Source organism: Phyllostomus hastatus, unplaced genomic scaffold (genome assembly GCF_019186645.2).
Source record: "Phyllostomus hastatus isolate PE091 unplaced genomic scaffold, TTU_PhHast_1.1 phas_contig_152, whole genome shotgun sequence".
NCBI lineage: Eukaryota > Metazoa > Chordata > Mammalia > Chiroptera > Phyllostomidae > Phyllostomus > Phyllostomus hastatus.
Window position 1 is genome coordinate 12,832,242 of NW_025333622.1, and position 14,145 is coordinate 12,846,386.

At 47.3% G+C, this 14,145-nt stretch overlaps 1 protein-coding gene across 1 annotated transcript in view; it reads right to left on the bottom strand.

The window, feature by feature from the left end:
* PRMT8 (protein arginine methyltransferase 8) overlaps positions 1–14,145 on the bottom strand; it is a 91,885-nt gene that overhangs the window by 4,612 nt on the left and 73,128 nt on the right. Inside the window, exons 7-8 of the mRNA XM_045830573.1 lie at positions 11,791–11,906; positions 6,925–7,075 (exon numbers count right to left, since the gene is read on the bottom strand). Of these exons, the coding sequence (XP_045686529.1) occupies positions 6,925–7,075; positions 11,791–11,906 (267 nt within the window). The remainder of the gene's footprint in view (positions 1–6,924; positions 7,076–11,790; positions 11,907–14,145) is intronic.

A 14,145-nucleotide genomic window follows, 5' to 3' on the forward strand; every position in this document is an offset into this window, starting at 1 on the left:
AAAGTCTACCTGCTCCCAGCACCTTCCCTGCCAACTACCTCTAAATAAATTGTCAAAGACAGTCTCAGTGTGGAGAAGAGCAGTATACAATATGACTGACATCACTCTCACCCCCACTTCCACCTACAGCAGCTCAGTGTCTCTCCTGTTCTTTGGGTTTGCAGGCCAGCACTCAGTCCATCGAGCCACACCAGCCAGGTCTTCTCTCCTGTTCTTAAACACTCTCAGGCAAGGGGATTCAAGCATCTTCCTTCTGGCACCTAATCACAGGCCTTATGAGAATCCCAGAGACTCCACTGGCTCAGATTTGCCAAGCCTAGGAGTCTGTCTCTGATGGTAGCGAAGAAAAAAACAATGCTGGCCTTGGGTTGAAAGAAAATGATCTCTTCCCCCAACATCACCATCAAAAGGTTAAGAACATCTCCATATGTCTCATTTCTATGATGGGTCCATTAGCTACAGACTAATTATCTAAATCAGTCTTCTCAGTCCTAAATCCTCCAGCAAGATGTTCAGAAGAAACTTACTGCAATTCAGATGTTTTCATTCTACTAGAGATTTGAATTCAGTATTTCTGGGGGGTGGGGAGGGAGCAAGTTTTCCAAGACTTAAAAATCTCCCCTAGGTGAAGCAGACAAATAGCTATGGCTGAAATCACTGCGCGAACCTAATCATTTGCATCTGATAACACCTCTTGGGTGAGCATCAGTGGAAAAAGCACTTAATTAGACAACAACAGGCCTAGTTTCCACTTCCCATCTTGCCACATATTTGCACCATGACTCCGGAGCTCCTTTTCTACACTTGCAGATCATGGGGTACTGTGAGGCCCAGATGGGATGAGAATGGGGGAAACATACAGGGGTCTGGCATAAATAACGCCCCCACTTTTTATTACAAAATCATTAGTATGTAATTTTGTAACATAACAATATCACACACTCAAGCACACCATGACATTTTAGGTGAAATGTTCAAATTAAAACTATAAATTATTACAGTCATATTATTACCCTACCAACCACACTCATGCAGGCGTTACTTCTGCCGGACCCTGTATACCAAAGTGACCAAACCTTCCATTATACCCAGGACAGGTCCAGTTCACTTCTGTTTTCCTAGCATAATTATTAATTGCTCTCCCTTTCACTCTGAGAGGTGTTTTAATCATGTGGTCACCCTATCTACAACATATTAGGCCTATGTTAGGGTGTTAACTAAGCATTAGGGGTTATTTCATCACTGTGGAGAACGATGTATCATTTTACGTATCCATACACTATGGCTCTGGTCTGCAAAGGTGTGCTGCTGGACCCTAGTGGTCTAGAATGTCCTAGGGAAGCATCCAGAAAGTTGCTGTGCACAGGGTTAGTGCTCACCACAGGGCTGTGGAGGCATCTAGAATTCTCCTCAGTGAACAGGCATTTTCTTCTCCTCTCCTGCCCTCAGCTTCCCCTATTATGAAGATACCTTCATACTCTCAATATCTGGACTCCTTTTCTCCCTCCGTGAAGTCCCTCTCCTCATAGGCTCTCTGAATTCTGGATTATGGACAGCTTGTGTTTTATATTTTGAAGGGAGAGTGACCAGTACTGCCTGCAGCATTTCAAGTGCATAGGCATTCATTCATTCATTGAACAGTCATCTATTGCAGATGCCTATCATGAGCCAGATGTGGTACTAAATTTAGGGAACAGCAACCAATAGAGCCTTACCCACCTCAGATCCTACCACCTGAGAGAGGCCTCCGGTGAGTTGTGACCACAGCAGGCCATGGAAACCAACAGCACCAGCTTCTCACAAGAATTTTCCTGGTGCTTTTGCAAAGGAAGTGGAATCCTGCTTCCTGTTTCACTTCCCAATGGCTAAATGAAATCTAATACTCTTTTGAGCTATAAATTTGTAATTATATTCCTTAGGGGGTTCACAAGCTCTTTGAAGAATTAAAGACTATGCAACAAGAAGCTTCTTTGACCTCAGAAAATGACTCTGTCACAGGATGGCAAAGCTAGAAAGTGCTGCCAGGCCATCTAGGTCCAATGGTGTCATTTCACACATCACAAGCCCAAGGTCCAAAGAGTAACTTGCTCAAGGCCACCTCCAGCACCCAATCACCCTACTTTGCTGATCCTGGAAAAACCGGGACTCAAATCCAGGCCTGCTTCTACTCAGCCTACTGACCTTCCTACCATACAGCAGCTCTAGGAATCCAGTTCCAATTTCTTCCCCACTTGCCTAGGATGTGCCACCAGAGTGGTAGGTAGGGACAGCTGGGCCTGCTGGCTGGCACAGCCTGGAACTCTGGGTGCCTTCCTGGAGTTGCAGAGAGGAGACATGAGGCCATTAACAGGGATCATTTTCAAGCTGCACAGTACTTGATGTGTGGGCCCCCCAGAGTCAGATGCTGCTGATGGAGATGGAAACATGGTTGGGGGTTGATGAAGAAGGGCCACATAAGCAAGCTACACTTTGCAAGAAGTTCAAAAGTAGCTGAGGCCAAACACTAAGACATTGTTTAGGCCTAACTAAGAGTGTGATAAAACTTTTCTAAGATAAGGGATAAGGAACACAAAATGCAGTACAGTGTTCATCTAGAGGTGATATGGAGGGAGGGCATCCAGAGTCATGGTGCAAATATGTAGGAGCAGAGCATCCAGGTGGATTGAAAGGTATTGATAGCATTTAAGTCATTGAGTTAGGTGGTGAGCTCACAGGGACTTATTATGTGACTATGAATTAATTTACTTATATTTATGAATTATAATCTTATTTACTGATAATATGTTTTGGTTAATGTTTATAGTCTAATAATTTATTTCTTAATTAATGTATTTACATTACAATAATAAATAGTCTTATTTCTAGTTACTATTTACATGCTAGTTAATATTTATTTACTTTAACAATACTTTATTCTGGTTACTGGGTTAGGTGGTAAGTTCACAGGTATTCATTATATTGATAAATAAACAAGGAAAAAGTGAACCATGTCAGACCCAATGATGATAGTAGGTCAAGAACCAAGAATTAAGATTACTCTAATTCTGTGCATCTGGGCTCCTTAAAAGCAAAAAGGATATCCTCTTTCCTTGGTGCTCAGAATGCAGAGGGTCTACGTAAAGCCCACTGTCAAACCCATGCTGACTGCCGAGGACGTCTGCTACTTGCTGAAAGCAAACCCCCATGCTGACACCTCAGGGTGGCTGAGAAAGCAGCTAAATAATGTCATTTCCCCTGATCTCTCTGTATGTAGAAATGCTGCAGCAGAAGGGATCCATGTCAGCCAGCAGGCCCACTGTTGGTGAGGCCAGGAGGCATACCATAGTCAGGAGGTAGATTTGCCTTTCCAGAAGATGTCAACACTGGTCAAATTCTCAGCCATCTTGCCCAGGCAGGCTTGCACATGAGCAGTGGTTCCCAACCTTGACCGTGTTTCACAATCACCTGCAGGACTTGCTAAGACACAAATTTCTGGGCCCCACCCCAGGATTTCTGACTCTGTAGGTCTGGGGTGGGGCTGGAGAATTTGCATTTCTAACAAGTTCCCAGGTGATGGTGATCCTGCTGGTCCATGGACCACACTTTGAGGGTTTCTGCACCACGGCACAGGAAAGAGAGGACTATAGGAACTCCAAATGTCCTTTCAGAACCTAAGTTCCTGAGATTCTGTGCACAGGGAAGGGGGTGTAATGCCATAACTGCAAAAAAGACAAAGGAGCAGCCTCAGACCTCGATCTGCCCAAGGTCTTTGAACTTATAGAACATGCTCATCATCATTTTTCTCCCAGGGGCTTGTGTGGGACTATAGTGGGGAGTAACCAGGAAGAAAGGCAGCCAGTGGTTGGAGACTTAACTCTTCAAATTCTCACCATCTCCCAGGCATCCCAGGGCTGATGTCTTTGGTGCTGAACTTGAATTTAACAAAGACTCCTCCATGGTGGGGAGATGGGTATCCGGAATGTTGTCCCTGCCACCACAGAGCCAGAGAGTCATCTCTAGACTGGGCTTGCCAGGCTTTCTGATTAGCCTCATGGACCCCAGCTGAGAGCTACAGGGCTGGAACTCAGGCTTTCAAAAGCCAGAACTTTTTTCAGAGTACCCCTGCCCACTGACTTTCACATCAACTGCATCAGGGCAGGCCTTGTGGGAGGCATCGTCCCAGAGGTCGCAGAGGCAGAAGCAGAAGCAGCCACTGGGACTCTACCCTTGGCCTTTTCCAGTCACAGCCCTGGTGCCAAGGCAGGCTCCTCGACCCTCTCACTGCTCCCACTCCTCATCATTGTGAGGCTGAGTTTTCCCCATCCTTCAGGGCCCAGGTAAAGTCTCCATGCTCCTCCTGGCTGTTCCTGCCCACCAAGAAGATGAGCTTGCAGGCTGCCCCTCTAAGAAGAGTAACAGCTGTAATGATCCAGATTAGGCATCTCTGGTTTCCCCAGGGCAGAGAGCACCAGCATTGGCCTGGGTGGTGGAGACAAGAAAACCCTGGTATTGGTGGTTGGGAGACACAGATTCTGGAAAAAACCCTTGGTGAGGGATTAGATAAGTCCCTTGCCCACTCTGTCAACAGGTAAGAGAGGATCATTGTCACCATGTCTTCCAGAAGTCAATAATCACATCCCTGAATTCTGGTAGAACCCATCTATTCCTGCCAACACACACACTCACCCCTGGTTTCATGCTCCCAGTTCTCAGGGAGACTCCACATGAATGATGAATCTGAATACACCCAAAGGGCAGAAGGCATGTCTTCACACACCATATTTAATAGGGAAGCCAGCACTAGAGAGTAATGAGATGTGATCCTGACTCATGGGGAGACCAAGGGTTGCAAAAATGAGTGGAAGTGTTGAATAAATGATGGCACATCCTACATTGAATTCTGGTATAGTTCTTCAAAAACTAAAGTAGATATCTCTGTGAGGCTATGAAGGTACTTTCAAGACATATTGTAAAATAAAGAAAAGGTAGCAGAAGGTAGTGTGTATGGTATGAGCCAACCTATGCTTTTTTAAAAAATGCTGTAGTTTTGATATTGTACTCCAGTTATGTAAGATGCTGCCAATGGGGAGAGCTGGGCACAGGGGTCACAGAACTGCATGTACTACGTTTGCAAATTCCTAGGAGTTCATAATTACTTCAAATAAAGATAATAATAAAGGTGTATATAGATTTGAAATGTTTATTTTTTTATTTATATATTTTTTAAAGATTTTATTTATTTATTTTTAGAGAGGGAAGGGAGGGAAAGGAAGGGAGAGAGAGAGAGAGAGAAACATCAATGTGCGGTTGCTGGGGTTTCTGGCCTGCAACCCAGGAATGTACCCTGGCTGGGAATCGAACCTGGGACACTTTGGTTCCCAGCCCGCGCTCAATCCACTGAGCTATGTCAGCCAGGGCTAAGGTGTATATAGATTTGGATGTGCCTGTGCACCATTGAAATTTTGGGGGAAGGATACAAAAGAAATCCTTACCAATATATGTCTCTGAGGTGTGAAATGGGGATGAATGGGGACAGGACTTTTTCCTTTGTTTTCTTTCTGCTGCTGTGTATACGAATCAGTTTAAACATCATCATGACAGACATAAGCACAGGGTGTTGGGGGACCTGGAGAAGGACACCTAAGGTTGACCCAAGAAAGAAGGAGGGGATTGAGTAATACTGACCTGAGATGTGAGGCCTGTGCTGGAGTTGCTCAGTGAGGAGGTGGGGACGGGGGAGGTGTTATGAGCTAAATTGTGTCCTCTCCAAAATTTACGTGCCAAAGCCCTAACTCCCAGTACCTCCAAATATGATTCTACATGGAGCTGGGCCTTTAAAGAGGCAATTAAGTTAAAATGAGGCCCTTAAGGTGGGCCCTAATCCAATCTGGCTAGTGTCCTTTCAGGAAGAGATCAGGACTCACACAGAGACATCAAGGGTGTGTGCACACAGAGGAAAGGCCATTTGAGGACACAGGGAGAAAGTGGCCATCTGCAAGCCAGGTAGAGAGGCCTCAGGGGGAACCAACCCTGCTGACAGCTTGAGCTTGGACTTCCAGCCTCCAGAACTGTGAGGAATACATTTCTGTTGTTTAAGCCACGTGGTCTGCAGTACTGTAATGGCAGCCCTAGCAAACTAATGCAGGAGGAAAGGAGATGATGAGAGCTTCTGACAAAGAGACCCTCTTGGTCCCAAGACACACTGGGATGGACAAGGGGTTGGCATGTGCAGAGGAGATTCCCAGAGACTTAAGAAGCCTCACTGAGTTCAGGAAATTGCTAGGTGCTGTGTGTGCAGTGGCAGCAACTGCATGAGGGTGGAAAGCAAAGCAAAGGAGGGGTGAGAAATGAGGTTGGAGGAGTGGGGTAGGTCGAGGGCTAGGTCGCCAGACCCCCACTTATCCAGCTAAGACATTTGGGCTTATCTGCTACAGGCAGCGAGTCACCTCTGAAGGAAGGCTGGGAGGGAGACATGGGTGGTCCTTGGGGAACTCTGTCAGGGACTTAATGAGGATGGATTGTGTTGGAAGTAGTAAATAAGCAGGAGACATAGAGACGCCATTTGCAGTCTACTGAGTCTGTAGTTAGGCATGGCAGTGGAGAGAGAGAAATCTCATTCCACTCTGTTTCCTTATCCCCTCATACAACATATGCTCTAGAAATGCTAAACGAACAAATGTGCGTTTGCAAAGGGGTCCAAACCCCTATCTCTCCCCACTTCATACACACTCTCAGCTCTGGCCATGCCAGCCACAATTTTATTACCTGCTCCTTGGGCAGCTACTCCGCTTACTCCACAGCTGCAGAGGGCTTAAGAGATGCCAAGTAAGGGCCCCTGGCTAATGCCCCAGTCCTTCCCAGAAGTTAGGGCCAGCCCCGGGGTCACTTTCCACAAAGCCTCAGCATGGGGGAAGGATGTGTCTGGAATGGTAACAAAAGGCTCACCTGTGGAAAACCCCATTTTCTTGTGGCACTTGGTAAATTCAATATTAAAATAGGTGACCAGGGCGTGGATGTAGTCATTGCGCTGGATTTGCAGGCAGAAGGCAGACGTGAACGACAGCTCTTCCGTCTTGACTGTGTAAATATCCACTTCCTGCCCAAAGAGGAGAGAAGGCCACACACTTAGGCACTGCTACCAGGTCTGCGTTCCGAGGGGCACTACTGACTGCAGACTCTCCAGGGTGTCATTACTCTACAGGGGACTTCCCAGGTCCAACCCACCACCCTCCCTGTGTTCCCCTTAATCCTTTCTAGGGTGCAGCAATGATGCAAACAGATATGAATCAGAACCCAGTAAGAACATTAAAAGGATAAATCTGCTGAGGGTGGGGGCTGATAGAGTAGGGGAAGGGAGAGAAAAGAAGCATTGATTAGACAGAGCATCCCTAAATCCACCAAAAATGTCCTCAGAGGGCTCTGCCTCAGCATCACTGTGTTCATCTAGTGGTTCTCATAGTATGGTCCCGGGATGACACGCATTATCAGCATCACCTGCGAGCAGATTCTGACCAGGTGGGGTGGGGTGGGGTGGGGAAGGGAGGGGAAGGGAGGGCATCCCAGCCCTACTGAATCACAACAGCAATCAGTGCTTTATCAAGTCTTTCTTGTGATGCCAATGAACCAGGTTACTCATTCTCATTTCCCAGTTTTTGGATACTTAAGTGCCTGACAATAAGAGGCATCAAGTATTGTCACAGGAGTGAGGATCTGATCCCACCCAAAGTCACAGACTGAACTGAAGGAAGTTCTGCTGGCCATTTATAACAAGCCTGGATGGAGGAGGAGGGAGAGGGAGGGAGGGAGGGAGGGAGAGAAAGAGAGAGAGGGGAAAGAAGAGAGGAAAGAAGAGAGGGAAGGAAAGGAAGCAGTAAAAGATGAAAATTTTTCAGTTCTGTCTGGAGAATGGAGAACATGAAGAACTAATAATTCTAATAATTTTAGTTGGGAAGTGGCTGAAAATCAATCGTGTGTGGAGAATAAGTAAAACAAAAGATAGTTTGCAATGTGCTGTTCTTTTCTATGTGAAGAGTGCTGAACTGCTGTTTGCTGGCTCCAGTGAGACAGGGCAAACCTTCCAAGAGCCCAAGAGGCATCCAAGTAGCTTTCAGTGAGGTCTAAGGAAGGACTTCCCACTGTTGGGGGTGTGTAGCAAGTATCTCTATCCCTAAGACTGCAAGAGCCAGACACCTGTGTGCCTGGAATATTCCCCAGGAGCTCCTCTGAAACCTGGGTGATGGAACATATTGGGAATAATTAGGAAAGGGCTCTGAGGCTAGAAAACAAGAGCAGGGAAAAGACAAAGTGACATACAGAAATGGTCCTTATCTCTACATATTTCTAAGATTAAAAAAATCAAAAAGCAGATGTGAAGCATCTGGGGGCCTTCAAGGAGAAGCCTTGCATTCATAGGACAGAAGAGGAGGTGTGGCAAAGGGAGCCAGCAGACCAGAGCCCTGTGGTGGTCTCAGGTGAGCAGCCTTGACATGCTGGGGGAGCTGAAGCTTGACTTGTTAGTTGGGACGAGGTGGGACTGCAGGTTTAGGGGAATGTGGGAACTTATCCAAGAGGTTAGATATGGGAAACAAGAACTAAAGGAATGGTGAGCCTTGGGTCGAGTGCAGAACTAGAAAGCCAGTCCCCTGTACCCAATGCAAGAGCCCTCTCAGTAGCATTCCCAGCAAGTGACCGTCTGGTGCTTGCTTGAACACCTTCAGGCTGATGCATTCACTACCTACCAGGCAGCTGACTCCACTTCCTGGCACCTCCAATTGGAAGGTCCCTCTACGTAATGAATGAGAGCCCACACCAATCTCTGTAACTTCCACCCACAGAATAGGATGGATGCTTATCAGCCTTCATGATGTTCATTATGCCTCCCGGGTACATGTTGTCCAGAGATTTCCTCCAGGTCAACAGCCCTTAGAGCAAGCTGTGGCCAACTGTATTTTTATTAACAACATCAGATGGTCCACCAGGCTCACAGTGTCTACACTCACTGACTTTTCCATCTCCTTCATAGTCAGGGCCAGCTAGCCAGGCTCCAGGCTCTTTCTGAGGGCCATGGTATTTTCTATCTTGGTCCCCTCCAGCAGCAGCCCAGGCTGGTCTTTCCACCCTACTTCTGGCTCATCTCAGCAGCCTCACCATCTTTGCTTTGCCTCTGCTATTGGACTGGAGCTCTGTAGGGGCAGAGGGTGCACCTTAGCAGTCTATGTACCCTTGCTGTGTGACACAGCACCTGACACACACCACCCAACTAGGAGGAATTCTATCTCTGTAGGGTCTTGCTCTCAGCCATCCATCAACCAAATGTCAGCTGTCAATTGTGTTAGCTGACAGTGTTCACTAGGTTCTGCAGACATTTGCATCTTAATGGGGGCTGATGAAAGAACAAAAGCCTTCTAGACAGAAGTAATGGAGCTATACATTCAAATGGTGACCATGGGGGCAGTGGGTCTGTTGGAGTGGAAGCTGGGTGGTCTGTGAGGGTGGGGTCAGCTGTGGCTGGGCTCAGCTCCATACTCCCAACAGACCCAAGTCTACAGAGTCAAACCCAGTTATCCTGCCTGTCCAGAACCCAGACCCCTTTGCAGGAAGGTTCCTTTCTTTTCACAGCAGCAACAGCATCTCTGTGACCCCTCAGAGAGTCTGTGACTTGGCCTCAGGTGACCCCTATGAAGTGGAGGGCTCCACAGGCATCAATGACTCAGAAGAGCCCCTGGTCACTGCTATCCCCACCACTAAATAATGTTACAAATGGGTGTCTCAGAGCAGAAGTGTGGTCAAAACAGAGTCTTAATTATAATAGAGTGTCACACTCTGCAATGTTAATAGCATGAAAATAGCAATTAAGTGTGTGAAGAAGGGCAAGTGTTTTCCCAATAGTCTTGGCAAGATGTTGCTTAGCATATTAGCAAGAGAGCTGACAAAGGGGTGCGCTCCTGGTGGAGGAAGCAAGTGGAGACAGTCTTTAGCCTTCTCTGAGGACGGAGGCAGAGCAGGTATGGGGAGAGGCAGGACTGCGGCCCAGAGCTCCAGACTCTTTGCTGCCCCTTCGCTGAGCCTGGCTGATTTCTGGGGCTGCACTCAGGTGCTACCAAACGGGAGTCCCTTGCTGGTTCCTGCCTGGGACAGGGCAGAGGAAGAGGCCTAGTGTGACCCGGGTAGGTGGAAGCAGACCAGTTGATGGTGTGACCAGCAGGTGTACAGATGTGCAATGTCACACCTGCTGATCAGGGGCAGAAAGTCACCTGGGGCCCAAGCACACTAAAGGAATTTTATCATACAGCTGCCTAATGGTCAAACAGAACCGCCACGTGTCATTTTGGCCAATGTAGTAGCACAGTCTATTTCCATCTGTTCCATAATATTTACAGAAATGTTTTGTGCTGTGGTGAGCATGTTTGAGGGTGTACTTTCCTGGTTCTTGTTTAGATCATACAAAGGGAGGGGCTTCAGGGACAGAGGGGCTGGTGGAAAGAAATTAAAAGACACATGTTCTCACAACCAATCCTGCCTGGACCTGGAATGGGACATGTTATGAAGTAGTAAGAACCCTGTCAGTGGAGAATACGAGGCTTAGACTCGAAACCAAACCTCTCAGATAGGACTCTATGAGAGGGAGGCAGCTTCTGATGAGACCTGTGTGAGGCACATCTTGTTCGTTTGCTCTTGGAGTTGGCTTCTAAATGGTGCCTGCCGTGACACTATGAACCCAGGACTGTGGTTCTGAGGAAGACCATGTCTGGAGACATGAGCCAGTTCTCATTGGGCAAGTCAGCAGTTTGCATTAGTCCTTCAGAAACGTCCCTGCCTCCCCATTGGCCCCAAGCCCCTGCCCCTCATCCTCTGTAAATGCCCCAGTGCTCCACCCCAGCGTTTCCAGCAAAGATGTGCTACATACAGGACCAGAGCAGGCAAGTGTGCTTTAGCAAGGTGAAGGCTGGGTGGGCTGATGAACACTTACATAAATGAATCCAGATTTTTTAATTAAAAAATCAGCTTGAACCATAAGAAATTAGTGTTTTCCTAGATTTTTTAAGACAATCACATATAAGTAGTTTATATGATTCAACATTATACACACACACACACATACATCTGTATGCAAAAACTTAGCAAAAGAACTGGAAAGCTCAATCTAACCTGTGAACAGTGGTTCCCTCTAGGAGAAACATGCATTTGAAAGGGGGTGGGGAGGTCAAGGGGAGTTTTGAGTTTTAATCTATCAAGTTTGGCTGGCTTGACTATTTAATAATAATGAGGACACACTAGGCATTGGTATGATGAAGATGCTCACCAGGTGGTCTACATCTGCACTGAAGAAAGCCTTGGAAGACAAGATGTTAAAGAATGTGCAAACTGGAACACCTAGGATGGTCTCATGTGGGCTAGGACGTGGGAGTGTACTGAGGATCACATAGCAGATGGTACTATCCAATTTCTTTCATAAGAAGGCCACACACCTCTAAATGGAGTAGCTTCCCCAAACCTGAGCAGACCCTTATACCTCCAAGGCATCCTTTCCTCTATTGCTCCCTCCCACACTCCATGCCAGCACCCAACATCACCAAAGGATGCATGTGGCTCCCTCCCCTCAGCTGTGTCACCATGGAGTCCAGTCACTCCCTGTGTAGTTTTTTGACTGGTCACCTTGTGATGCCAGAGGCTCTGGCCAAGGCGGCCCTGCCTCATCAGGCTGGGGCCGTGCAGGAGCCGACAATGCCCTTATTCCATGTCCCCTGCTCTCCAGGGTGGCACAGCTGGGCTCCCAGCATTCCCAGGCCCAAGCAAGATGAGTCTGCAGACCTTTATTAAACAGGCATTGGTCACCACTTGCTTTGGGTCCACAATGTCCACCAGGGGCTCCTTCATGGCAACGTCCCGGATGCAAGTCATGTCAAAGCCGTAGACATTTTCCCACCCTGAGGAAACAGAGCAAGACATGAAGGCCAGCAGCAGGACCCCAGAGATCTCCCAGACCCTCCTGAGTACTAGAGTGCAGCATACCCAAGAGGGTAAGGAACAGCCCATGTTACCCTGCATCAGAATAGAACAATGGCTCATTTGGGTGGAGAGCTTTGCAGTATGCCAAATGCTCATTCACACTATCTCATGTGTATAGGTCTGTCTTTATGGTTAGGAAAACTGAAGCTCAGAGAGGCTGAGAAACTTCTCTAAGGTCACACGACTAGAATGCTACAGGCCCAATACTAGAACCCAAATTACCTGACATTTCCTGTACCTACTTTCCTGTCTCTCTCTCTGAGCTAGCAGTCTTCTATGAAGTCTCTTACACAATGTCAGTGCCTCTGCTCAAGCCCAGAAGGCCGATCCCTCTTCCCTCTCCTGTCCCCACCCAATGAACCTTTAATGCAGCACAGAGGAACTCGGGCTTTTAAAGTAGAAGAGGCTATAGTCTGAATCTCAGCACCACCACTTACTGGCCAAGCCCTTGTGCAAATTCCCTAACCCCTCTGAACTTCAATTTTCTCAACTGCAAAATGCAGGGTGTGTCCATGAGCACTTTTACCTTTCTCACATGCTATGCTGCACTCACTAAGGAGCTGTCCCATAAGAAATATCCCCCAGGTGGGACACAAGCCATCCCAGTGATGCTCATTGGCCCTTTGGGGCAGCTCATGAGATGCTTTGAAACAGAAAGAATTAGGGTGCAGGACTGGTGAGTAAATGAATGCAAGACCAATGGCCCAAGAGCACCCTTAAATGATAATGATCATTGCCATCACTGAGTGACTGCCAAGCCCAGGCCAATCTCTTCACTTCAGCTACCCGGAAATTCCATGAAGAGCTAGAGCTGGGAGGAGTTGGCACCTGGCTCCCACGCACTGCTGGGCCCAGTGTCACACAAAAGGGAAATGGTGGTGCTAGGGCTCAAACCCAGCTTGTCCCCAGAGCCAATGTGGCAGCACCAGGAATACAATGCCCTCTCTGCACAATGCAGAGGGGGGCCTGAGCAGAGGCATTAGTTACTAGGCATTTGACTCTCATTTGTCTGTTTACTTGAACGGGCTTAGAAATGCATTGAAGTAGAGATGTTTTTCTCTAAAATCTGTGGGATTAAATTTCCTTTTAAAATGTTCATCACATACATGGTATCTGAGGGAACTATGTCCCTGTATGCTTGGGGGAGAGGGTGTACGAGGAGGGAACAAAGGACGGCCAGTGAAAGCTGTTCCTTTGACTCACACTCTTTTCTAAGGCACACAAAGACCTTCCTCAGGGAGAAGAAGGAGGGAAAATAATCATCTCCCAGAGGGCAAGCACTCGTGAAATTTTGGCTGAGCATACAGTACCACTCATGTCCCATTAAATCTCCCAAGGCTGGTGCCAAATTCCCAATCAAAACCTACATTTGGAGGAGGGAGCTTCTCAGTGGGCAACAGGACTGCATTGGAGAAGACACTCCTAGAATCTGGCCGGTCCTGAAGTAGCTATTCACCCTCTCCCCTATGACACACTCACACTGAGACACACTGCCTTTGTTTATGACCCTTCCTTAAGAGGCCGGCAGCCACGCTCCTGCTTTGTCTCTTGGCCGAAGCACAAACTGAGGGTTAGTGCAAGTGTTGGGCAAATACCTGAGAGTCTGTGTGCATAATAGTTAATAAAGCCCTGGGCTTTGGAGTTCAAATCTGGGTTCTGCCACTTATTTGCTACATCACCTTCACAAGAATTTAACCTCCCAAAGAGTTGCTTTCTCCTTCTTTAAAATGAAGATGATGATAATTACAGTTGTTAACGAAGATTGAACGTGATAATAAACACAAAGTGTGTGAGGCAGTGTCTGGCACGTAGAAAGCAGTTGACAGACAGTGGTTGTTTTCATGATGCCATTTGAGCTTTGGCTTTGCCACTACCCAAGCTGTGTGACCATGGGCAGATGAACCCTTTCTCAGGGCTTGTTTGTGACGTGAGGAGCTTGGTTCAGTAGTTCTGTGTTCCAGAATCACCTGGGACACTTGTAAAAATACAGATGCCTGGGCCCCAACCAGGCCTACTGACTCAGGATCTCCAGACTTGGGACCCCAAAATTTGGAATTTTACAAATCTACATAGGCAATTCTGACCAAACTGTGGAAAGCTTTGTGTCAAATAATCCTTAAAGTCCCTTCCAGTCCTGCAGTGGTGAGCCTAAAGTTG